The following is a 26,945-nucleotide window of genomic DNA, read 5'->3' on the forward strand; positions in this document are numbered from 1 at the left end:
GTTTAGTTGTCAACAGCTCCTCGATGGATTTCTCGCTTCTTGACATGCGCTGCAGAGTGGTATGGGGGACACTAAATGTCCTGGAAGCCAAGAGAATACCCATTTCACCTTTTCTAACCGCTTGGATAGCTTTTTTCATATCCTCTGCTTTCCATTTTCGTATTTCACCTTTCTTCGGCACTTTTTTGATCGAGAGGGTAATATGGTACACTATACCATTTTAGCCGCCTTTACCTATACCAGGATTTTAATTTGCAGGAAATTTTCCACTGAGCAAAAAAATAATAAAGCTGGTATACCACATTAACCCATCTTCGGCCGCTACAAGAATTCGACATAATTTTTCCATTTCCTTTTTAGTCAGTGCTTATAGGACCATAATCTAGAAAAATTAAAAAAAAAAATTCTGACCATCGGTGTTTTAGATATGGACTGGTCGAAAAATCGACCGCTGGCCAAAAACCGTCGGTTGATAATCATCAAAACATTTAGTATGTAAATGAATACTGCATTTTTTGCAAGTAAAAATAGTATGTCTCTTGCAAAATTTACACCGCCGAAATTTTCAATGCTTCTCATGACGGCGTGTACCCTTTCATTGATCCGAGGAAGGTTCGATGGACTTTCAACTCCATGTTCGTTTTCATACTCGTCCTTGTTGTAATTCAATAATTTTGTTGTGACTTTGGAACGAAAATCAATTTGTGACAGTGGTTTTATCTTTTCAGTTTTTGCCATCATACAATGAAGTTTCCATGCATTTACCATTGCGTTACCAAGAGCATTTGTCCATATTGGCCACCACCATTTTTTTCCTCTCATACATATTCTATAATTTGCCACCGCATTATCATGGAGATCCACACCACCCATGCCATGATTATACTCTCGAATAACTTTTGGCTGCGGTATAGTGAAAGTTTGTTTTTTCTTCCGACAATATTTTTTAGTGCTAATAATTGGATTGACTGTGGAGTTATTAGTTATAACATTGACTACAGCATTATCATTCCACCGAATAGTCAATATTTCTTGCTGATGATCAAGTAGTTGGTCAAATGTTCCTCGTATTTCTTTTTTTAAATTTCTCAAAGGACAATTGCCCATTCTATTTTCGCGTATAGTACCAGTTGCAAAAAATCGACGTTCGTTCAGAAGGCACATTAGATGGTATGAAGAGAAAAAATTATCAAAGAAAATGATGTGGCACTCAGGGTCAGATACGTTGGCAAGCAAGTCTAAGACTGTTTGTGCGCCTAGACCAATAGTTTTATCGTGAGGGGTTGCTGCTCCCCCGTACAATGAACTAGAAAATAGGTACCCACTTTCAGAGCATAAGCACCATGTTTTAAACCCAAGCCGGACTGGCTTTCCCTTGATAAACATTTTGCAGGAGTGGCGTCCAAAGTATGGAGTCATCTGTTCGTCTATAGAGAGATTATGGCTAAAGACTCCAAACTGCATAAACTTTTTGTTGAGAGCGTCAATAATAGGACGAACCTTTGCAAAACGGTCTGCTGCGTTTAAATTCGTGTTGTCAGCGAGATGGAAAAACTGCTTAATTTTATAAACCGATTACGACTCATAGCCTGCTTCACAATTGGAACCCCCATGTCCGGTCCAACAGACCAGTAGTGGCCAATGTGTGGCAAAGTATGGTACCCCGATAGGTACAATATTCCAATAAACCCTTTTAGGATAGTTCCGCCCTAGTTCGATATTAGACGAATGAGAACTAGTTCGATTTGTAGGTATTTTCTAATAGTCCCGTACCATCCAATATAGGACAGGTCCGATTTTGGAGGTAAGGTACTAGTGCTGAACTATAATTTTGGTTCACTAGTAGTGATTTTCTCTGCAGGGGTAGTACCTTTCCTATACCACAAAGATACTTACTTCCATCTCTTTCAATAAGAAAAAAATATTGCTAGATTTTGTTCTATCCTACATGACAGTTCCTGGCCAGCGGTCGATTTCTCGACCACTAAAGTTTACGTTCATGAAACAGTAAAAATTATTGCAATATCGATATGTTACTTTTTTGATTCTCTTAATTTCATCTTTTCTCTTCACAATAAATCAGTAACAATTATTTGTTTTTTTGTTTTTCATTATTTTTTCATCTGCACAAAAAACACGTAAAAATAGTGATAATTTCATTCTTTTACAAAAATTTGCTTGAACCTTTTTTTCTTAAAGAATTATGCTCTAGAAATTAACTAGATTCCAAATTTAAAACTTGTGAAAACTGATCAATAAATGTACATTTAGTTTCTGAGATATTGGAGTCCGAAGTTGGTGGTCGAAAAATCAACCAGCTGCCGAAAATGGGTTAACCGCCTATACCACAATACCCGCAGTTACTCTACATTACAGAATAAAGTTATTTAGTTCCATGAAAAAATTGTCTTTGATTTTCTAAAAAAATCTACATTTACTTAGTTGCCAACCCAATATAACCTCTACAGAATATGGTGATTTGCTGATACAAAAATTTCTTTCCTTTCGCACAAGTAATCTAAGTGAATAGCTCGAGTATAGTTTTACAGAAATTTGTGATGCCTGGTTTTCAATATGCCATTTTTATAACGTCATAATACGACCAGAATATTCAACATCTTGATATTTTAACATTTTGCAATGGTTTCAAATCGAAATGACCCAAAGTGGCCGATGTTCTCATTAGAACGGCACTCTTTGTTATGCCAAATGTCATAGTGAAAATCAGGTACAATCCTCCTGGCAAATAGCATTTCACTAGATGACATGTCTGAGCATTCTTGTTTGCATATTATAAACAGCAATAGCGGCGGGCTCAATTCCTTGAAAGACTTTTCTGGAATGAAAAACAATAACATTTGGTATTCGAAGGTCACTCTGCTTTTGCAGGGAAAACATCAAGATGTATATCGTAAATTTAAGGAAAAGTTTGGCGTAAAAAACTATAGTCGAGCAAATGTCCAAAAGCTGGTTTTACGTTACATTTTTAGAACAAATTCCACTCAGATAACCGGGCATTCGAATATCCGAATGCGGCGCTTGATTTATTTTTTTTTGTTTTCATCACCTCTCGTATGCGAGCTCGGAACTTTCAAGAACTCGGACAAGCAAAATATATTAGACGAAAATGCAAGGATAGAGTTGAAACTCTTACTAACGGACACCGAAGACGAATGATTGGCATAACTAAGACGAGTAACTAGCAAGAAATTTCTTTCTTCGGTATGCACTCAGATCTTTAAACTTCACTGATCCAATTCCTTCATACAATGCAAGAGGTGCGTTACTATATTTAAAATCACTATAAAGTAAAAAAAAGTATACTTTCACTCTGCTTTGTTTTCGAGATTGTATAAGTAAATGGGATGATATTCCGATATCAACACTATCGACTTTCGTTCGTATTCCGGTGATTTTTCTTAATTGTAATTAATTAATGAAGGAAACTATATGTATCTGGGGGCCGCGGTAACCGTATGAGTTGGTGCGTGATTACCATTCGGAAGTGCGTAGGTTCGAGTCTCCGTGCATGAAACACCAAAATGAACAAAAAGCTTTTTTCTAACAGCTATCGCCCCTCGGCAGTCAATGGCAAACTTCCGAGTGTATTTCTGCCATGAAAAAGCTCCTTATAAAAAAATATCCGACGTTCAGAGTCGGCTTAAAACTGTAGGTCCGTCCATTTGTGCAAATACATCAAGACGCACGGCACAAACTGAAAGAGGAGCTCGGCCAAACACCCAAAAAGTGTGTAAGTGCCAATTATATATATGTATAAGTATATATGTACCTGGAATGAAGCCTGTGTTTAGTATGAATGGCAAATTAAGTTATATCCTCACGCCTTACAACATATTCTCTGCTCTAAAACTTTTGTCAATGGCGACATTATTGTCATCCAATACATCAAAAATGTGTAATGTCATCTAGAAAAAAATTGTTTTTTCTTTAGAACGAATACACATAAATAATATTTACTGTAATTTCCATGTATAGGGTTATTCAATAGGTGCGCTTCAACTTTTTTCCGACAGGGAGGGCGAACGACGCAATATTTTTTATTTTTCGCTTGTCATTTGTAAACTTCATTAGTATACATTTCATCATGGAACGCTACACACTTGAGCAACGATTGCAAATCGTGCAAATTTTTTATGAAAATAATCGTTCTGTTGCTGCTACTTTAAGAGCATTACGGCCATGTTACGGTCCATTTAACAAGCTGTCCCGTTTTGGGGTTATGTGAAGTCATTGGTTTACAGTAACAAGCCGGCGACGATTTGTGAGCTCAGAGCCAATATTGAACGCGAAATTGCTGGAATTTCGGCCGATTTATGCAAAAAAGTGGTCGAAAATTGGTTCAACGATTGGACTTCGTAAAACGTGCACGCGGTGGTCATGCAAAAGAAATCGAATTTCATACTTAAATGTATATGTTCAAACTCGATAATAAAGAAAAAATTAGTTAAAAAAGTCAAACCGTTTGTGTTTTATTCAAAAAAGTTCAAAAGTTGAAGCGCTCTTACTGAAAACCCCTATATATGTATTCGAAGGTTACCTTTTTTATTTGACGCCCAATAATGAAAACACAGTATAATAATTATGAAAATGGCTTTATTGTTTTTCAATTTATTCGCCTTGGAAGTCAAAATACTTTTGCACTCGCTTGAACCAATTTTCAAAGCACTTCCGCCACTCGAGAAGTGGATACCTCCAAAACGAGTCATGAAAAACGTTTAACTCTCATTTTGCGATCAACTGTTATCATGTCATAGGCATGTTTTGAAAAACTGTGTCTGAATTTCTTCAACATTTCTTTACCTCAATGAGAGCTTTTTTGAGCGATTGTCAAATTATACGGTATCCATTGAGAACAATTCTTGACTACCGAATGTTAATACAATATTGAATATATACTGGTCCCACTCTTGCCCAAAGATGTCTCTACCACGCGGTATGACATCGATTGCAAACGACAAACGATCAACGTTGGAACTCGTTGTACCAGCGTTTCACAGTGGCTGAGTGTCCCCATAACTCCATGTACACGTGTCTCGATAATCTACGTGGAAAGTCGTAATAAATCATCGCACAAAAATTTTCTCGAGCTAATTCAGGGCGAGATGAAAAAAGAACATGCTAAAAAATACCAAACTTTTCGATTAAAATATCGAGCTGCAACTCGCATTTAGTGTTGCAAAGGTGCAAAATATAAAAGGCAACCATTACGCCTTGGTGTTTTTTTTTGTCAGAATAAACATAGAAAAAAATCAACGTACCATAAAAAGTTAATTAAAAAAATTACTTCACTAAACAAAACGTGTATTTATACTTACATACATTATTTTCAGTTTTGTTCTTCAAGTCCCATAAGCGGATACCCCGCATAAGTTGCAAAAAATTGAGGATTCGTGCGTGTCAATAGGACAATTTTCACTCTCGCTCACAACAGGTATTAGCGATCTCTTTACCGTTTGACAACACTTTGGGCACAATTGATATCAAAAGCAGTTCTCTGCTGAACGAACAGTTCAGATATTTTACTACTTTTTCACTACCATTTTTTGTTTTTTTGTTTGTTCAAAAAGTTTCATAAATTCATTTTCCGACACTAATTAATTATTAATATAAAATATTCATCTGTCCTCTCAGCATTGAACTGAAAAGTATTTTCCTCTCAGCAATTACCCAGTTGGGGTGCAATTAAAATTTAATCTGTCATTTTTGATTTAAAAGTTTTCTAAATTGTATACAAAACAAATCATACAAAATTCAAAAAGACATCTCAAACTAATGCAGTAATTTGTTGCCCATCTCTGCCCAGCTCTACCCACAATTTAGTACCAAAATCGTACAACAAAGTGCTTACCCGCATTGCAAACATGCATATATACATATATTTACAAACAGATTACAAGTACACCGATTTTACATTGCCTATTGTTGGTGTCCGCTGGTGTCAGTGCAAGTGCACTTGTGTATAGGCGTAAATAGCAACGGAAATTGTGTAATTCGCTTAGTGGGTAAGCGTGTGAAATGGAAATAGTATGACCATCATCGCGACCATTACCACCACCAGCAACCTGATATGTAGCCCTCAACATAATGGCAAATATTGTTATTGCTTATGGTGCCAACGACAGTCAAGATAACTAAAATTTTGCTCCGAGCGTTGTTGATTATGTTGGGTGTTGTTTGGTAGTTTGTGGTTGTTGATCCGTTGTTGTTTTGGTCACTAATAGCCAGTGTTCGTTGTTGTTGTATGCCAATGTGTGCATTTCCATGGTATATTTGTTGGTTTTCTGTTGTCTAACGGATGACATTTAAGCCTAATGTCATGTAATTTCCCACTAAAAAAATTAAAATAATTCTCATTTGTTTTGTGTTTTGTGCAATTTGTCTTTTTTTTGCATTTTTAAGGTAAAATAGTGGGCATATTCCCGTGCGTAAATGCGAATAGTGCAGGTAGGTAATCATAAAGTTTGCGTAATGACAAAAATAAATACATTTACTGACCCAAATTCAAATTTCATGCAACATGGTAGAATTGAAATTTGGTAGAAAATACAAATGTGCACAAAAATTTAATCATACATATAAGCATACATATTTTGGCAAATTTTAGAATAAAAGTAAGAAATGCATTGTATGTAAAGGGTATTTCAAAATACGTGCCTTGGTGTTGTTTTAAAATGAAACATGTAAACATTTAGACTCTTTCTGTTTTCACTATTTTTTATACAAAATACGGCTCTTAACAATTACATGTGAAAAATTATATCACTTAAATGTCCACCATGAGCACGTCTACAGGGCGTCATAGGAGAATTAAAATTTTCAAGGACTTCACACATATCGCACTGAGTTCAGCAATCTCAATACGAATGTTGTATTTCAGCTCTGGTTTATTTATATACTTTTACATACTTACTTTTTTTTCAAAAAAATCCAGGCTGGTCTGTCAGTCCTTTATCTATCCTCGACAGAACTAGTTTCTTAAAATTTGTTCACTAATCCTTAAACTGTCAACTCATTCGGACGATTATTTTCATAAAAAAAATCAGGAATTTCGCAAGTGTTGTACTTAAAGATCGACCATTTTCGTAGTAAAGCGTTGCTCTATCGTGAAAAATTGAACTTATACTCGTACAATACTGACATCTTAGCGTCACTTTCGAAAGACTCTTTATATTAAGGGATTAAGGTCCTGTAGGCCAATGAAAAAAATTGTCATATTTTGGGAACTTCTTTTTCAGCACTTCATTGTCGTGCAGTACAAATTCCAAAATAATTCATTTATTGTACAGTAATGAAAAAAAGTTTACACATCCCCTATTTTCGTTGGTTTGTAAGTCCGGAAAAACAAACCAGCTGATTTGCCGACACCACTTTTAATAGATTCCCCTTCGTCTAACGATCTAACTATCAATCTGGCTAGTACTATTTGGTGCTTTCTTTTTTCTGGAAACGTTTTCTGCTGCTTTATACTCAGAATAATACTTCAAAGCATTGAAACCCATCGTTTTTGAAACGTTTAATTGTGTTGAAATAGGACTGTAGGATAAATCCTGTGTTTTGCAACTCTATGATTGATTTTCAAAGAGCTGGGGTATAATTTTCCCCTTTCGACATTATTGAACCGTATCAACTAAAGTAAAGCGCTGTAGGAATACTCCAGATACATTATGTTTTACTTGATTACCAGTTACAAAATAAAACAAAAAACAATTCTCAGAATTTTGGACGAAGACTGAATAGTTCTTTGGTATGTTTCTCACAAAAATATCAGTGCTCCAACTGAAGCGCAAAAAGTCAATGCGAATCCTTCAAGAGAAATAGAAGAATAAATGATCAAAGATAGACCAATGAATGTGAACCAAGCAAATATATTTAAGCGCAAAAAGTACCGTTACGGCACCGTTCCCGATGAAAGATGCCCAAAACTGCTCTATTTCGACCAAAAGCAGCATCGTATGAACATTGCTAATAAGATGTTGGACTCTGTCCGCGACGACCCAAATTTGCTCCAGAGTGTCATAACTGGTGACGAATCATGGGTTTATGGTTATGACGTGGCAACTAAAGCTCAATCATCTCAATTGAAGCTGCCGCACGAACCAAGACCGAAAAAAGCGCGCCAAGGACGGTCGAATGTAGAAGTTTTGCTTACCGTTTTCTTCGATTGCAGGGGCGTTGTGCATCATGAGTTCTTGCCACAGGGTAAAACGGTCAATAATGATACCACAGCCACCGTATTTCGCAGATCTGTCCCGCTGTGACTTTTTCTTGTTCCCGAAACTGAAGAGGCACATGAAAGTACGACGCAACGCTACGATTGACGAGATAAAGACGGCATCGAAGGAGGGGCTGAACAAGATATAAAAATGATTTTTTGAAGTACTTCGAAGATTGGACAAAACGTTGGCACAAATGCATAATATCTCGTGGGGATTACCTTGAAGGGGACTAAATAGATATTAATGCATAAATAAATAGTTTAAAAAAACACAACATTCGCGATACTTTTTGAACACACCTCGTATTTACAACTTATCAATATGTACCTTATTACTATGCCACTCGCTTTATGTATGGTAGATAGGTAGGTTAGATGGCAAAAGATGGCACTAAAAATAGCACTACAGTGCTGTTTTGATACCATAATGTAGACCACTACCTGCGAAAAATTCCAAAACTTAGAGGAAGAAAAACCATCTACATCCATCCAGCGCTGTTGATGTAGTGGAGAAGAGAAACGGAATCTAGGCTAGAGAACTACCTCAGGCTATCCTCAAAAGGCACACTGAGAAACCTCAAACGCCTAGCCGCCAGACCCGCACATTTACAAAGAAAGTGTTCAACAGTATCTTTCTATGCACGATGCCCACAGCTTCTGCAATGGAGGTTTTACGGTTGTTATTATGAATATAATAATAAAAATAATAACAATTATAAAAATAATAGTAAAATCCTCATATCCGAGTGTATCTCTGCTATGAAAAATCACCTCATAAAAAAATATCTGCCGTTCGGAATCGGCTTGAAACTGTAGGTCGCTCCATTTGTGGAACAACATCAAGATGCATGCCATAAATAGGAGGAGGAGTTCGGCCAAACACACATAAAAGAGTGTAAGCGCCAAATATATATTTATATATCCACATTCAGAATTTTTTATCGAAAAATTTTAGTGACCTTATGCATTTTCTTTTAATTACTACAACTTTGCCTTATATTATATGTATGTTTGTATGTCATTATTCAATGTGTTCAATTTAAGATTCATCAACTATGAAAAATTATTTACTCGTATATGACTTACTCCCAGTACTAACTTTTCTTATCAGCTATAAAAGTGCAAACGTTTAGGTTAATTACCGCAGAACTCGTCGTATAAGGACATTGCTCTTTTTTGTAAGTAGTGGCAAAAGTAAGCGCAAAAATTTTCATTGAAAGTAAAAAACAAAAACAGGCACAGAAAGAGAAAAAATCCGAAGGAACATTAGTAAGCTTTTGATTGCAAAATTTTCGCAATAAAAAGGGCATTGAATGCAGACAAAACCTCATGCACATACACATACATAGAAACATAACGTACATATGTATAAATGTGCAACGAAAGAAGAGTTGTAATAAATTCATAACAGCGATTGAAAGTAACGATGAACCGTCTATCAAACAAACAAAAAATACACGACTCCGGCAAACTCAAAAGCAAAAAATGGTAAACCCGTAAGCATACGCTCACATACTCGTACATACATACATGAATTCAATTATTATATGCAGGCACATACATTTTAATTTATGAGTAGTCATTTTTATTGCCGCACCGAGCACTGGACCAGCATGTCAAGAGTGCAGTAAGTGCGAATTTTTACGGTGCAAGTGCAACCGTTGCCAAAAACAACAACAACAACACCAACCACACCCCACATACATACATATGTACAATAAGAAAGTGTGAATGCGCTGTAAAGCGAAAATTAAAAGAATGAAAAAATATCACTCCATCATTATACCGGCATTCAATCACAAATTTACTCAACTCTTATGCACAAGTGATGGGAAAATTTTATATTGTGTCGTCAGCAATATAAAATCATGTCAACCTGCAGACGAACGAAATATAAAAAGAAGAGTAAGTGAATGCAGCGCGGCGCATCAAATTTTGTTGTGGTGTAAAAATGTTGCATGCATTTTGAAAGTTGCAAGTAACAATAGCGATAGCAGTAAGCAACTGTAACAATCGACGCTGTAGCGCAGTGACAATGTGTGAATTTGGCTTGGCGCGCACATCGTTAACCAAATCCATGCCTCCACATGCCATATGCCATTCACTGTCGCACATACAAACATACCCAGATATATGGTGTCTTTTTTTTGCATATATTTTTGTATGATTTGCTAAATTAGTGTTGATTGTTTGTTGATTGTGGCTGAGTGTTGACTGTTGACTGTTGCTGCCGTTGGTTGCTTTTCTGCTGCATTGCACTCTTCAGCTGTCGGCGGTTGGCGCATTCCCTGAGCGTTACAATTTGTCAATGCTGTGAATGTGCGTTGAGTATATGTAGCCATGTTGGCTTGGCTGCCAGACTGTCTGCTGCATTTCCAGGCTTCTATATTACATTTCTACGGCACATTGGTAAATTGAATTGTTTAACTTGTAAACATGGCAAGTGATACACCCACAATAACTACAGTAGCAACAACACTGATACTCTTAACTAATAGATGTCATAAATGCTTCAGCAATTCAATGACATAGCAAAAAACTTTGCTTGCATTACAAGTGCATGAGTTAGGAGTGCTTTTCATTGAGCATGAATGGAATACTGAAGGGAGGTATCCTCTGGTAAAATTACATAGATTGATCGACGATTTTGGTGTCTGCCTCTGTGTGAATAGAAAATGATTATATTGATATTACCATGCCGAAAATTATGGAAAAACAAAAAAAGAGTAAATATTCCTTACACAGTTGTATCTGTATCTCTCCCATTCTGCACTTCTTTGCTCGGCTCACTCGACAAAAAATTTGCCTATGAAAGTAATAACAAAGCTATCGAGCAACATTCACCGCTAGCGAGTATGGTTAGACCTCGTAAAACTGGTATAACTCACTATTTTACAAACAAATGTAATTTTAGGCACCTCTATTCCAACGCTGCCACAATGTGCTTATTTATACCAGTTGCTTCATCTATGGTACATATTCGCCATTTGCAACCGCTTGGCGTCCGAGACCTTTTTTGAATGCTTTAATATCATCATTAAGTGTTAGATTCTCGAAACAAACCTATACTGCAGTTTACTTGGCTGTAGTGCATCCATCTATCGCAGGAAATGAAGATAAAGAGTCTTTCAAATGTGACGCCTAGATGTCAGTAGTGAATAATTCGTCGGTGATACCTTTTTTTTGTCATCTTTGGTATTTTTCAAGTAAACAGAATTACAATTCTACACGATAGAACAGTGTGAACTTTGAACTTTTTATGAAAATAGTCGTCTTTTAAGAACAAAGCAAAGTTCGTGATTGTTTTAGTAGAAATAATCGACCGATTGAATCCACAATTCAGAGGTTGTGTCAATGTGATTTTTGATGTACTTGAAACTTGCACTTTATTATACCAAAATTCAATGATCTATAAAACTACATTCCCATAATTTTTCTAAAACTTCTGAATAAAACTTTGACATATTAATGAAAATTTTAAAACTACAATTTTCGAAACTTTACTTAACTTTAAAATCAGCACGACTTCAAAATTACGCTATCTTATATATAAAAATGGAGACGTTTTTTTGTGTTCGTTAGTCGCCGATTCACGCCTAAACGCATTCACCGATTTCAATCAAACTTTCACAGATCATTGGTATTGGTCCATAGATGGTTTATGTGAAGTTTTAAAGAAATCGGTAAAAGTATGCGTGCGTTGTGTAAGTGTGAAAAATGCAATATTTGCGTGTTTCCCTTATACGGACATTAGGTATACGGAATGAAAATACACGCGAATGAATAGAATATACACAGACATGAATAACATTGCTTCCATGTCGAGTGACGTATGGGACTGTATTATTCGTAACGCAATAGTTGTCCTCTCTTTTGTTTCCCTTTTATGCATGCGTGACACGGCATCAAAGCACATTGCTTTTTTTTAAACTGGAAAAATATTTTGAGCTTCATTTGAACGTTTTATGATTTAGATAAAATAAAAATTCGTTAAATATATTTGATTACATTAATAACCATAAGACTGTATTTTTCGAAGTTCAAAGCCGACGAGCAAAATGTAAAAAATAAATCCTCCTGTATGTATATATACTCGAAAAAGTTATGCTAACACTTTTTTCATGCATTTAGGTAGTCAATTTTATATGGGCAAACGTACGTTTACGAGATAAAGGTATAGCGCTGAAGGCAAATGCTCAGGATATAGTACAAAAATGCATATTTCACATAGTAATATTATCATTGTTAAAAGAGAACAAGTTTGTATTAGGTAATAATTAAATAATGCAACCTTATGTTCTGCTTTGACGAGTGGAAAAACCAAAATAAATAATTATATAATATTTGTATGTGTGTTTAAAAGAGTTGGATTATTTTGTGAGTGTAAGCGGTTTCAAAGCCAAAGAATAGTTGCAACATTAAAAAATTGCTGAAACACATTTTCATTTAACAACTAAAATAACAAATATGAGCAAAATATGTACTTTCTTCAATTTTCTTCTGTTGCCAACTTTCTGAAAAACGTGAATTCACCGCGATACGATACAGAAACAAAAAGACAGCGACAGCGCGCAGAGGGTTTTGAGCAATAATATAAATTTGTATCAAACAACGCATTAAATAGTCATTTTAGTATACTTTTGGTGTTTACTTATTCAACTAAATGCATGTATTAGTTTTTCTTTAAGAAATTAATCTAAAATTTGCAACTTTTTTTTTATGATTTCTAAAGATTACTTTATTTTTGCCCAAGAGCAACCTTGCGTACAGAAAATTGTGTTGTACCTAAAACTTCACCACTATAAACTTGGTCCTTATAAAGGGCTTTCACCACAGTTTGTTTACTGGATATACTGAGGTCAAAATAATCAGCTGTATCAAAACCATTTGATGAGTGGTCAACAATTTTAAAGTGCGTTTTTCATTGTTGTTTTTTTTTTTTGGGAAAAAATGTATAAAAATAAAATATATTGTGCGAAAAATTTTAATAATCAGTGAAAATAAAAAACGGTGGTTTCGTTGTTGTTGTTAGCGATTGTAATGCACATTGTGAGTTTTTCATGTTTTTTTGATTAAATTCAAATGCGAATAAATGATATCGATCGTCGGTCGCGTAGAACGCAAAATAGATCAAATGAAAGGCAAAATCAATCACAAGAAGAGCGAAAAATTCAAAACCAAAATCAAAGGGAACGTATAGCCAGATCACGTTCAGGCCATTCACCTGAAGAACGTATACAACGTAATGAGCAAGATAGATTAAAATAAACACAATAAACAAAGCACAAGGACAATCGCTAGAATTATGCGGAATTGACTTAGAATATCCATGCTTCTCGCACGGACAATTATATGTATCATGTTCACGTGTAGGAAAACCATCAGTTCTGTTTATTTATACCACAACTCAGGGCAAAACAAAAAATGTAGTTTACGAAAAGGCTTTGCGTTAGTTTAAGTTTAAAATTAACATTAATTTTATATTCTAAAAAAAGAATAAATACACATAGAGTGAATTTAAATCGAGTGTTCATTATTCATTCTTAATTTTGATATGCCTAGCGAAGCAGGCAGAGGGTCCGCTATATTATAATAAAATGTTATGGACTATAAAACTGCATAACCAGAATTTTTCTAAAAACTCTAAGTTGAAAATATTAATTAAAATTTTAAAATTTTTGTAAATTTTATACAAAGTTTCGAGCTTTGAGTTATATCATTTTTGTAGTAAAATGTACTCTATACTTTTATAAAAACATGAAAAAAGCAATAAAAAGTTAAAATTTGGTAACTTGACGCACACCTATTATTCTGAAAACAGGTGTATCTTCATAATAATAACAAACATTTTGATGTGTCTTAAGTGCCTCCTTTTGGCTATTTGTCATAAGCAATGATATAAAAGTAAATATGTAAATATACAAATAAATGCAACTAATATACATGTAGGCATGTAAGTGTGTATGTACATATGTGTGTACTTGTAAATCAGCGTTAATTTTTATCACCAATGGTTGTGCAGTTAAACTTTCTTTTAGTGGGTCATGGCCATTTGTGTGTGGTGCGAGAAAAATAAGCAAAGAAATAAAAATGAGCGGAAAGTAAATTAAGAAAATATAAGAGAAAATACTCAAATTAGAAAAGCTGGCAAACTCTTTATGTAATTAAGGTGAAATTTTTGCATAAGAAAGCCCCAGAGACAGAACGTACAACGTCCACAGTAGGCCTCCAGCTGATGCGCTAATGGGCGGCAGTTGACATATGATTGAAAGACGGCACTATAAGCTGCACAAGTTTTCTTATTTTTGTTTTGTGTCAAAAGTAACGGCTACAAAAAAGGAAACACTTTCATTGCGTTTCGGTGGCAATTTTCTCTATTGCTACAAGAAAAACACAAATCGAGCTGTAGAAAACTGTTTCGGCGTGGTAACGACTATGGCAAGCAGCGTGGCATTCCCTAAGTGTCATACACTCACTAAGCAACTCATGCGCTTATATGTGATAATAAGCATATTCATACATATTTTTGCATAATACTTGTAATGAATGTCTGAATTATGAATTGTCTGCATGCTCAGCACGTCGTCGCTCTCCTTTCTTTATGGGCTTCTGCAAAAATAAACAAAAATAAAACCCGTAGCAATAAGCTAAAAACGACCAAACGCAAAGTACTTATGCGCACATGCATGTACATAAGTATGCACCTCCTCTGTACATTGCCACTTTCGTCATGCATTCGGTCATGCCGAACTACTGTCGCTCGATTTTGCCACCAATTATGCGCTCATTGAAGTTTTAATTACCCCTCCAAATACTTGGTTTGTTTGTTAGTTAGTCGCTTGAGTGGCTTCGGCTAAGCTACGTTCAAATTAAAATTATTGTAATAATTTATACAACAAAAAAACACAAATGCCATTTTATAATAATAATATGAAATTATTTTAAGTAAAAAAGAAATTTGTTATTGTTCATCTTTATAGCAAGCACCGTCAGTCTTTCGCTTATTATTGCTAACAACAAAAATAACAACAGGTCTACATGTTCGTCCATCTACCGACAATTGTGTGTATTACGAAAGCGTTTGTGGCGTTGTTGACGTTTTTGAGAGACTGCAAATACTTGCCATATGATTGCTTAAGTTTCACTTTCAATTCTGCACTGAATTTGTTTATTTTTATTTATTTAAAAAATTGTTTTTATTCGTAATCCTTAACTTTCCATGAGTGTTACTACACACACATACAGTGTCAATATTACCGCATGGAAAATAATAAAATATTATAGAGCAAAAATTTTTAGGTAAAGTTACTTGAGTGCAATGGTTTTTCTGCATTTGAAACTATGGTGCAATACAATTTTTGCAAAAAAAACATGGTTTTAGAGCATTTAACCCTCACTAAGCTGTTTCTATGTAACTTTGAAAGGAGCAGAGTTTGAATTATTTTACCCAATTTTATAAGTATCTACAATACATCATTTAGTGAAGTTAAAATTTCCTTAAATATTGGTATTCGTATTCGAAATCGTATACTCTATACATTGTGTTAAATAACTGCAATACAGAGACTTCTCATTTAATTTTAATTAATACATTTAACTTTTATATAAAATTTTTTATATAATAATTTTTTTTATTGAAATTTAGTTCATTCTTCTGCAAAAAGCATATAAGTCCATATTTCAAACATTGTAGAAGTTTAGCCCTCTTTTGGACACCTTTTTTAAATCCTTCGGTTGGGCACCCAGGTCTGACCTTTTTTCGTTCTGTTCGAGGATCCTTATCCTAAATTTTAGGAAGCTACCTAGAGGCCCAAGTCGTAAGCTGGCAAAGTCGAAAAAGCCAGTTTGGCCACACCCGGGTACCCAACGAAGAGTTAAAAAAAATGTTCTGCAAAATTGCATTTCTTTTATAATAATAGAAGCTTTAAGAAAACTTTCATACATCTTTGTCAATTTTACTTATATTTACAATGGCATTAAAGACATGTAACTTCTTCTTACGAGTATTAATTGGCGCGATAACCGCTTACGGGAGTTTAACAAAGCGCGCCAGTCGTTTCCTTCTCGTGCTAACCGGCGCCAATTGGACACACCAAGTGAAGCCAAGCTGGTACCGCATCGAATACTTTCAAAGCCGGAGCGTTTGTATCCATTCGGACGACATGACCCAGCCAACGTAGCCGCTGGATCTTTATTCGCTGCGCTATGTCTATGTCGTCGTAAAGCTCATACAGCTCATCGTTCCATCGTCTGTGATATTCGCCATTGCCAACGTGCAAAGGTCCAAAAATCTTCCGCAGAATCTTTCTCTCGAACACTCCAAGCGTCGCTTCATGAGATGTTGTCATCGTCCAAGCTTCTGCGCCATACGTTCGGACAAGCATGATGAGAGACTTGTAGAGGGTTAGTTTTGTTCGTCGAGAGAGGACTTTACTACTCATTTGCCAACTTAGTCCAAAGTAGCACTTGTTGGCAAGGGAGATTCTACGTTGGATTTCAAGGCTGACATTGTTATCGGTAAATAAACGAAGTCTTTTACAACCTCGAAATTATAACTGTCAACAGTGACGTGGGTGCCGATACGCGAGTGTGCCGACTGTTTCTTTGAAGACAGGAGGTACTTTGTGTTGTCCTCGTTCACCACCAGACCCATTCGCTTTGCCTCCTTATCCAGTTTGGAGAAGGCAGAACCAACAGCGCGGTTGTTAAAGCCGATAATGTCAATATCATCGGCATACGACAGCAATTGTACGCTCTTATAAAATATTGTGCCTGAGCGATTAAGTTCTGCGGCTCGTACGATGCTCTCCAACATCAGGTTAAAGAAGTCACACAACAGCGAGTCACTCTGTCTGAAACCTCGTTTGGTATCAACCGGCTCGGAGAGGTCCTTCCCAATTCTGACGGCGCTGCTGGTGTTGAGCAACGTCATCTTGCAAAGCCGTTTTAGTTTTGTGGGGATTCCAAATTCAGACATCGCGGCATACAGATAACTCCTCTTCGTACTGTCGAATGCAGCTTTGAAATCGACGCTGTTTTTTTGGGGGGGATTGCTGTTTTCATTGGGGGGAGGCTTTTTAAGTGGCGGGTCCCAAACCCAGCGAACAACCAGCTATCCTGGAATGCATCGCCTTCTCACGTTAGCTCACTCCCGTACGGGTGTTCGGAAGCTACCCAGAGGATACGTGGGCTAATCCCAAACGTTGTGAGCTGCTTGAACCATATGCAGAAGAATCGTCCTGGCCACTCCCAAGTGAATGGCGATCAGTAACTTTCCCCACTTGAGTGGACTTCTACACATGGAACCATCCTCCAAAGACATGTAACTACTTTTAGCTACTTTCAAACAATTATAAATCTATCTTCCTAGTAGCAAGGGGAGTATGTTTAAAATTTGTTACAAAGCAAAAAGTTTTACAATAAGCTGAATCAGTTGTCGTGATATTCTAAGAAGCAAAAGTAACAAAATTCTGGGAATTGTAATCATATTTGTATTTGTACTCATATTCATATTCCTATTCCTATCCCTATTTGTATTCGTCATATTCGTAATTGTACTCATACAAATATTCATAGTCAGATTCGTATTCGTATTCCTACCCATGTTCATATTCGAACTCGAATCTCTGTTTCTATTCGTATTTGTACTCATATTAATATTAATATTCATATTCGATTTTCTATTCCTATTCCTATTCGAACTCGTATTCGAATTCGAACTCGCACCCATATTAATATTGGTATTCGTATTTGTATTTGTTGTCGTATTCCTATTTGTATTCATATTCATATCCATATTCCTTTTCGTCTGCGCATTCGTACACGCATTTTTTCGTCTGTTGTTGAAGTGCTCGGGCGTCCGGCACGCTTCTCGTCGTTCACATCTTCTCGGCCTTCTGAGAACATTTTGTACCACCGATAAACGTTGCTTTGATCCAAAGAAGCTTTTCCGTATGACAGAGTCAACATTCGGTATGCATCTGCACTTAATTTCATTTTTCACACAATTTTTGATACAGGTTCTTTGATCCATCTTTTTGAATAGGTAAAAATCGAAGACGAACCGAAACACGTGCAAGCAAAGCAGCTTTCAACAATTAAGAGTACATTCAAAATGGCCGAACTAGTCGGCATGAGTACCAACATATTGCCACAAAAAAATCGAAATTCGAATATACGTAAGCTGCGAAAGTTCAAAATACGCGATGCTTCTTGAACACACCTCGTATGTTTGCAATGTATCTATACCGAAGGTGTTAAACCGTACGAGTTTTCGTCTCCAATGAGCTCCAGTAAAAATCTACTTAAAATTTCTGTGAAACAATTTAACCCTCTTAATGAAATTTCATTATATCAGTTTTGAGAAAATGTTGCAAATCAGCATTTAGGTAGAAGTTGAAGCGTCAAAATGTAGTACAAATAACTCCTCTTTAAATGCTTCTATAAAAGTCTTATACAATATTTTAAGCCGTTTTATAAACTGCCGATCAATTTTTCGCACTTTTCAAATTTTAAATCTTTAACCTTCCATAAAGAAAAATCTCAGGGCCTCTTTACTAATACTGTCTTCGGTAAACTTAATCCTGCAGACATAATTATAAGCATTTGTTCGTGTTGAGTAACCAGTGTTTGTTTATTCCTCCTTGTTCGGATATACTAAATGGTGCATATTTCCCGGAAGTAAAATACGATTTATTAAAATACTTCTTTAAACCAGAGTTATTTTTCAGCGTATGTTTGTTTTGGTTTTTTCTTGTTACTTTTGATGAGAGGCTTAGAAAGTGTGTATGTCATCAATTGAGGAAGAACTATAAAGTATCTGTAATATGTGCTTAGCTTCGCTTATTTATTTCACTTTCGCTTTGTACACCCATAAATCAATTTATAAGTACACTTTTAATGCCTGAAGAACTTTCTTCATGCTCTTTATACTCGTACTACATTTGAGGCAGATTCAGTCTAGAAACGAATTGTAGGATGGCTGAAATCAAAACGATGCTCCACCAAGCAACAGTTGACAAAAATGTCTAAATGATTTATAAGTATAGCTGCACAAGGTGAAGGTTGCTTGCATGTAAAAAACTAATTCTGTTTTTTGCTTTTTTAAAAAAGTTTCACTTACTTTTCGGAAATAATGAAATTTGTTATTAATGTAATTTTCTTCGTGGTGCTAACTATAAGTTGCTGTTTAATTTGGTGGTGGAGTTAGTACATAGAAAGAAGTGATGCAAAGAAAAAAATAAGATAGGAATAGTCTTCTTTTAACTTTCGTTTGACTATATTGAAAAAATTGTTTGATAAAATTTACATAATATACATCAATATAAGTTTTTCACATTTTTCGTTTTGGCTTATTTCTGGCGTTTAAATTTAATTTTAAGCTTTAGTGTAATTTATAATAGAATTGTATGGCAAATATTTGTGTTAAATTATAAAATGGAAATTGCTTATTAGAATTCTTTAATATATATAGTACTGGGTTCAATTGTACAACGCTTCTAAATAACATTTTTATTGTACATTTTATCCCTCTATTATGAGTATTTTTTGCACTTTCCCACAATTGAGGAGTTAGAGGGTTAAATGTTCCACAAAAATTTGTCCCGTGGTGGTTTACGTAGAACTGCTGAACACATCATATATCTAAAATATAAGAATCACATAGTTTCCTATGCCGATTTACCATAAAAATGCGCACGCGATTTCCAAAGGTTTGAGAAACTCGAACCACAACCCCGTAGAAAAAAATTCAAACGTAAACTTTCAAATCGCCGATACACGTGTATTTTTTTGCGCCTCTACCAGGACCCATTGCCGAAAACCGTTGACAAACATCTACAAGAATTTTGAACCAATTGAAATGTGCACTTTGAATAAAATTTTGATAAAAAGTTGGAAATTTTAATGTTTTTTTAAATTTCTAAAGTTTTTGTCAATTTCGTGGAAAGATTAAAACTTTCAGTTATACGGTTTTTGTTGTAGAATGCACGTACTTAAAAAAAAACATAAAAAAATAAAAAATAAAAAATGAATAAAAAGAATTTAAAACTTGGTAATTCGTCGCACTCCTACCATTTTGAATACAGGTGTACATATTTGTATGGAGGACTGGGGGATTTATTGCCTTTACAATGAATCTACTGTAGCTTTTCTGAGCAGAGATTCGTAGTTGGAAATTTGGTCAATTAAATTTCTACCTTTCTGTTCATTTGGTAATCGCCCATCGAGCTTCTTTTTCCATACAGAATTTTCTAAATGTAAAACATATGATGTCAGTAGTACTGAATTTTTTTTTTTTTTGTATATTTTACTCATTTGTGCTACTAAGTAACTACATTTAAAAGGCTTAAACAACTACAAATAACCGTTTGTTGGTACTTCCCTTCACACTCTCTACTACCTTAATGAATTTCCCTTATTTCAATTTCTTCATTTGCAGCCACTTTCTTCACACGTTTCAAATGAGCCAATAATAATTCTCCCAAGAAAGCCAAAAAGGCAAAAATTATACCCAGCGACCAAAGCAACAACATACCCACGAAATTCGACATGCCCAATTTAACCGGTCCAATATCATCCAAATTTGCATACAGTGAAGCCATCAGCATCTTCTGAATATTACCATCCAAGTAGTCAGCAACAATGCGCCACTCCCAAAATTTATCTAAGCCAGAAGAATGCCACATGAAAACCATTTCATTGAAGCGCCCCAACATCGGCCACATGCGTGCGGTAAATGCGACAGTGTACTGAAAATAAATGTCCTCTATCATAATTTTCATCTTCTCTAAAACGCTGCTCGTCAAATGTTCCTGCACAGCGAAATGGCCTGGAAAAATGTTTTGTTGATAGAGCTGTGAATAAATGTGTATTGCATTTAAATTTACCGAAAGGTAAACGTTCAATGGTGAATCCCATTTCTTCAGTTTGAGCCAGCTCTTTGAGCTCTTCCTCCGTATAAATTTTAAAATTGCGCAACAGACCCTGCATGATTTCCTGAAAAAAATTAAAAACAAGCAAGAACATTCTCATACCAATAAAAATCATTCCACAAATCAATAAAATTACACTTTCATCGTCGCGTATGCCCGCCACCCATGCCTCAGAATCTGCGCCCCATTTGAGTTGAAAGGCATAGAGGCGCTCAACCGAATCGGCTGCTAGTCCAATGCTATTGAAAAAATGTAGGTTGCAAAACGTATTGAATGTAAATTATATTTAATCGCATAATTTACCTAGGTACAGTTAGTATACTAGACAGTCCACCACCATAAATGCTCGTTACAACAATGTCATTCAAGAAACAGGCGAACAGCATCACCCTTATTGGTGTAAAACCCACCATGGCGCCCTTGTTCGATTGGGAGACAAATAACAGCATTGTTGTCGAGAAAGCATATTCAAAATTATGTAGCCAACTATTCTTAGTTGTGGAATGCGAATTTTCATTTAAAGCTTTAATTATTGCACTGCAATGATCTATGAAGAGCAGCGCTAGTACTTCGACGCACAAACAAGCGAACACGAAGCCCCAAAGTGCAGGCTGAAAAGGTTCAATCGGTAGCAACCAACTAGCTAAACGTCTATTATAGAAAATAGGTAATAGAAAATCCTATTTAGTAAGATATTAATAAAAGTAGGTAATCAGTATATTTTATAATTTTTAAGTACTTAGGTGCCGGCACTACACAGGTGATTCCCGAGCGTCCAATGTACATCGACATGTCGAGAGCCACATAATCGGCATACCTATGAATTAAAAATCACTTTAGTATTCGACTACCCTTACTAGCACAGCTATGCAGATATTCGTACTTACCAGGTATACATGGCGCTCATACCCACTTCTGCTTTGCCTCTGGCAATCATACCCAAAGCAGCCTCTCCAGTCATATTCCTATAAGCAACGCCCCAGTCATAGGCGTCAGCTGCAGTTAAGGTGAGCAAGTTGTTTTACATATGAAAGTTGTACTTGCCCTAACCACTTTGGATTCGTGCTCTTACGATTTCTTCTCCTATACACCCATTGCAAAACTATGAACACGCCACTATTTTTTTATAAGAAGAAACCATACAACGCTAAGTTTCGAACTTTATATGAAATTTTTTAAGTGCAAAGTGCAAGTTTCAAGTGATTAAAAAGTACTGTTGATTTTTGAAAACTCATAGTACACGCGCGAATTTATGTATATAAAAAAAAATGTTTGCATTTAGTAAGGGCTATAAAACTACTTACCCAGAAAAACTCTAAAAAGTTGAAATTACATTTTTACAAAAAAATTATGCTATTCTTATAACTCTGCAAAGGGGGGAAGAAATCGTAAGAGCAAGTGGTGTGATTAAAAATATTGGATAGTCTAGTGGTCTGCTAAATATTTAATATGCAAAGCTATAGGAATTAAGTGTCGATCCCTCTTGATCATCAGTGCTCTGCTGGGCTCTTGAATATGACTAAATTCTTTGTGAGATATGAGGAGAACCCACAATTCCATACTCGTAAATATTTATATACGGATCAAATTTGTATGGCCCTGACTAGAAGGCAAACTACGTTAGCGCCCTTACGACTTATGTAAGGGACTGTACTAAAAGTTCAAACAGAGGCATGATTAGATGCGATGCCTTTGCATCACTGCTACAACAATATCGCATTCCTGCAAGTTCTCTCAGCTCAAGTTAACTTGGGTTAGTGTCACTTGGTTGGTCAACAGTGATCTCACATCGCACAGAGATTGCATGGAGTTGTAGGTTTCGGCCCCTACTCGTAAATTGCTAATCCTCCGACTCGCGAGTCATGATATGCAAAATGTTGGGTAGTTATACGAAGCATGTCCCAGGAACCCTTCGCTGCATATGGAATTAGATGCTGTAAGGCAGAGTCCAAATCTACACCTAGAAATGTTAAGCGATAGTAATTCAGCAACGTAGAGTAGCGAAAATTAACATAATTTGGAAGAGGTTCAATAGGATTTTTCGATGTCCTAGCTCGAGTCGAGGCGCCTCAAATATTTGGAACACCACAAAGAGTGTAAGGGTCAATTTGTAGCTGGCGTTTAAGTTAAGTTTTAAGCGTTGGTGTATTAAGGCACCTATAGTAGAATTTTATGACAAGTATACCACTTTAACTCGTATGAGTATTTTTTGTACTTTTCCGTAAAAGAGACTGAGCACATCATAAATCTAAAACGTAAGGATCACATAGTTTCTTTTACCGATTTACCATAAAAATGTGCAAAAGGGGGAAAAATGAGTCCCTTACACAACGTATACAGATTTAAGAGGAAGCATGAAGGAAATGGCGAAAGAACTCGTATGGGTTTTTACACTTCAACCTATCTTTTTAATATTTTTGAAAATTCTGAAAAGTTAAATTTAATTATTCAATCTTAGTAGGTTACTTACAGGTATCAACATCTACTGAACAATTACGTTTCACGCAAAATTCCTTAAGTATTCTGGCCTCTGTGCCATCGATCTCTACATCACCATTGACATCGTCTACTGCAAAGGCTCTGTCACGCGATGGTGCACCAGGGTACTAAAACAGAAATCAAACAAAATTTTGAGAAAATGCTAAACACAAAGAAAAAGTTAGTAATACATTTGACTCAGGATTGAAATCTTTTATGACGTCGTACACTTTCAGGCTACTAAAAAATGCTTTCAATTTCTTCACTGAACCTAACACTGCATATAACATATTCAGAAGCGTGGGTAACGAATAAGAACATATATACATCACCTTCGTTTGTGGTGTGCGTCTTGATTTCCTTCCACAAATGAAAGGACCTAAAGTTTTAAACCGATACCGAACGGCAGATGGCTTTTATGAGGAGCTTTTTCATGGCAGAATTACACTCGGAAGTTTGCCATTGCCTGCCGAGGGGCAACCGCTGTTAGGAAAAACATTTTCTATCACATGATGTTTCATGCTCGGTGATCCGAATCCGTGCACTTCCGAATGGTAGTCACATACCAATCCATTCGGCTACGGTGGCCAGGTAACGAATACTCTTATACGAGTATATAATCACATTATTCTAAGTGCCTTTGGGTTGGCCCCTACAATAAGTTAACATCAGAAGAAACTGGAATAATAAGCCAGCTTAAAATTGAATTTAGTTTGTCAAAATTTGTTCGTCACACAAATATTCATTGCATCTCGTTTTAATTTTTGATATATTTTAAAGAATGCCTAAAATTCCGTAATTTTAACAGTATTTAGTAGCGTTATTACTATTACGTCTCCATTGTAATACAGATAAAAAAAATAAATGGTAAAATTTGTATTTATACATATATGACCTCGTTACTATTTGGTATTCGGGAATACTTTCTATGTATTTTTTCCGAATGCTTAATTAACTAATGCCAAGTAACCGAGGTCGCTGGCCTGGAAAAGTTGCGAACCCTTTCAATATTGTAGCGCTTATTAGGTTTGCACTTCGACTCCATGATCTTTTGTGCCCTCTACTCATCACATCCAGACGCAGCGCCCTTACTAAACTTAAGATAGAGCTGGGTTGGACTGAGCGTATGTGACTTTATTCTAGCTGCAAATGGCCAAGATGTCTCAAGCTTCTCCGCGCTATAGCTTTGCATTCAAGGAGAAGGTGCATTGAAGTCTCCTGGAATTGGTCCTAGAAACGAGTCAGAACCATATCTCGTTTATGTACTTCACAGTCTGCAATGGCCTGTGAGAATCCCCGTGAGTACTCTCACTTAATCCTTGGGGAGAGTTATGACTTTGTAAACCTCGTTTGGTTGTACCCCTAGAGAGGTTTTCCCAGCCAACCCTAGCTCTTCACTCCAAAGCTTCGCCTTGACGGTGTGTTGTCCCATAGCAAAGAAGGGATCGGGTCCTATTTATGACAAGTCTGCAGCCTATCTTTCCAATGCCACTTCATTCCCAGTTATACCCCTGAGCCCTGCGACCCAAATTACCAGGATGCGATTGTGCATTCCTAACAAATTCAGTTTCTCGATACCCTCAAGGACTGGCAAAGACTTAATCTCACAAAATGACAGTGCCTTGATTGTCGCCTCACCGTCGCTCAGTGTGGCAAATCGCTCAATCCGGAGGATCCTGTCTAAGTCAATCTCTGCGCATAGACTTGTTTTGTCGTGTATTTCATCTAAAATTTGGTTTATTTGGCATATCTGTTTTTTTTTTTGTTGATTTAAGATTTTAACCCAACTAATTTGTCACATCACGCAAAGATAAGTGCGTTCAGGATTAGAAAGTTTACGGATTGTATTTATGTAAGGTAAAAAATTTTACTCACATATTTCAAAACGACATCTGGCCGATAGTCAAAAACTGCCATAATCACTTCGCGGCCTTCTAAGTTTTCCAACTTGTCCGGAAAGAGAACGTTGCTGTGCAGAAAAGTATTACTTGAGGCATTGAACCGATCAATCGAATAAATTTGTTTGGGGTTATCCGCACGTAGACCAACAAATTTGTTTGTTTTCAACTCGAAAATTTCTGGGTTGGTATTCGATCTCTCAATAAGAAGTATGCTTGATTGATCTGTGAAATGAAAAACGATTTTTTTAAACTCGATTTTTCAAAACAGGCAAAAGGTTCAATATATAGAGTTTTAAAAGAAATAAAAAAGTGAAAAATACAAAAAGAAAAAACACAAAAAATACGTGCTTCGTAAAATTTCTAAAACAATGTTATAATTATCGTGTCTAGCTAACCAGAAATCAATTTTCCGTCGAGGTGAATTTTTCATTACAAACTGGTGTTATCGGATTCCAAAATTTAATTAAAATTCCGATAGTTCTCACTGTAGCTATTTCGCGAATAAAACTCGTAATATTAAATTAATTGATGAGCTCCTGTATTAGCAACCATCAGACAACTCGAACTTACCTTCAAAAAAGTGATGTTGAAAGTGATCGTCCAGCAATTCATCCTTATTGTAGACGAATAAGAATTTATTATTTACCGAACGCCAAATCGAATAGCGACTTGCATTTATAATCGCTTCAATGAAAACTGGAATATCCATTTGGAAGGTTATAAAATTCTGCGATAGTGAAAATGCATGTAATATAAATATCCAACAGTCTCAAATTAGTTATAAACAAATCTACCTCACAATGCGATTTTTCGATTGACAAAGTCAATTTCTCCACCAGTGGATTCAAAACCACATAATCATTGAGAAGCTCTTCACGTTTGGCGGCAAAATCAACTATATCTTCAGGAAAAGATACCTCCAAATTATGCAAGCGAATATTTACGATTGCAGCGGCTGGTGGATTTATATTCTGCCAGTTGATTGAAAATTCTTCATTTTCAGACCAAATGATACACGTTGTAGTGGACAAAAGATAATTTTGCACTGTGGAAAAGTAGAATTTTAATTTAGTACAATATATTCCTGGAATAAAATTAAAAAAAAGCAACAGAGTAAACATTAACTTATCACATCAAGCATTCTTGACCAATAGAAGCTGTGCAATAAATTTATTGGCAACATTTTCGAATCAAAACAGTTTCAAGATAATAAATAGAATACTTCTTCAACGTCTCCAAATGAACTGGCCCTCGTCAGCGTTTTTCCTTGCAATATAAGCCAATTATTTACCAGACTTCGTAAAACTTTGAAAATAGCTGAAATAAAAAAAAAATACTAGGTTTGTTTACCGAACAATTAACTGTTCATTGTATGTCACATAACGTTTCTTTGTTCAT

At 35.8% G+C, this 26,945-nt stretch overlaps 2 protein-coding genes across 3 annotated transcripts in view; one reads left to right on the forward strand and one right to left on the reverse strand.

The window, feature by feature from the left end:
- LOC129246350 (guanine nucleotide exchange factor DBS) overlaps nucleotides 1-26,945 on the forward strand; it is a 238,453-nt gene that overhangs the window by 137,373 nt on the left and 74,135 nt on the right. The gene's annotated exons all lie outside the window — the stretch shown is intronic.
- Nucleotides 20,556-26,730, reverse strand: LOC129246351 (uncharacterized). The gene is made up of 11 exons (XM_054885106.1): nucleotides 26,673-26,730; nucleotides 26,342-26,592; nucleotides 26,118-26,274; nucleotides 25,522-25,769; nucleotides 23,639-23,774; nucleotides 22,056-22,164; nucleotides 21,908-21,985; nucleotides 21,472-21,819; nucleotides 21,305-21,407; nucleotides 21,124-21,232; nucleotides 20,556-21,065 (listed from the first exon to the last, which is right to left on the reverse strand). The coding sequence occupies exons 1-11, from the start codon at nucleotides 26,728-26,730 to the stop codon at nucleotides 20,638-20,640; spliced, it is 2,025 nt and encodes a 674-aa protein (XP_054741081.1). The 3' UTR covers nucleotides 20,556-20,637.

Source organism: Anastrepha obliqua, chromosome 4 (genome assembly GCF_027943255.1).
Source record: "Anastrepha obliqua isolate idAnaObli1 chromosome 4, idAnaObli1_1.0, whole genome shotgun sequence".
NCBI classification, from domain to species: Eukaryota; Metazoa; Arthropoda; class Insecta; order Diptera; family Tephritidae; genus Anastrepha; species Anastrepha obliqua.

Coding starts and splice junctions, on each gene's coding strand:
- LOC129246351 (XM_054885106.1), bottom strand. CDS start 26,730: ATGTTGCCAATAAATTTATTGCACAGCTTCTATTGGTCAAGAATGCTT. Junction 21,986..22,055: donor ATGAGCGCCATGTATACCTG/GTAAGTACGAAT, acceptor TTTAATTCATAG/GTATGCCGATTATGTGGCTC. Junction 21,408..21,471: donor AGTATACTAACTGTACCTAG/GTAAATTATGCG, acceptor TTTTTTCAATAG/CATTGGACTAGCAGCCGATT.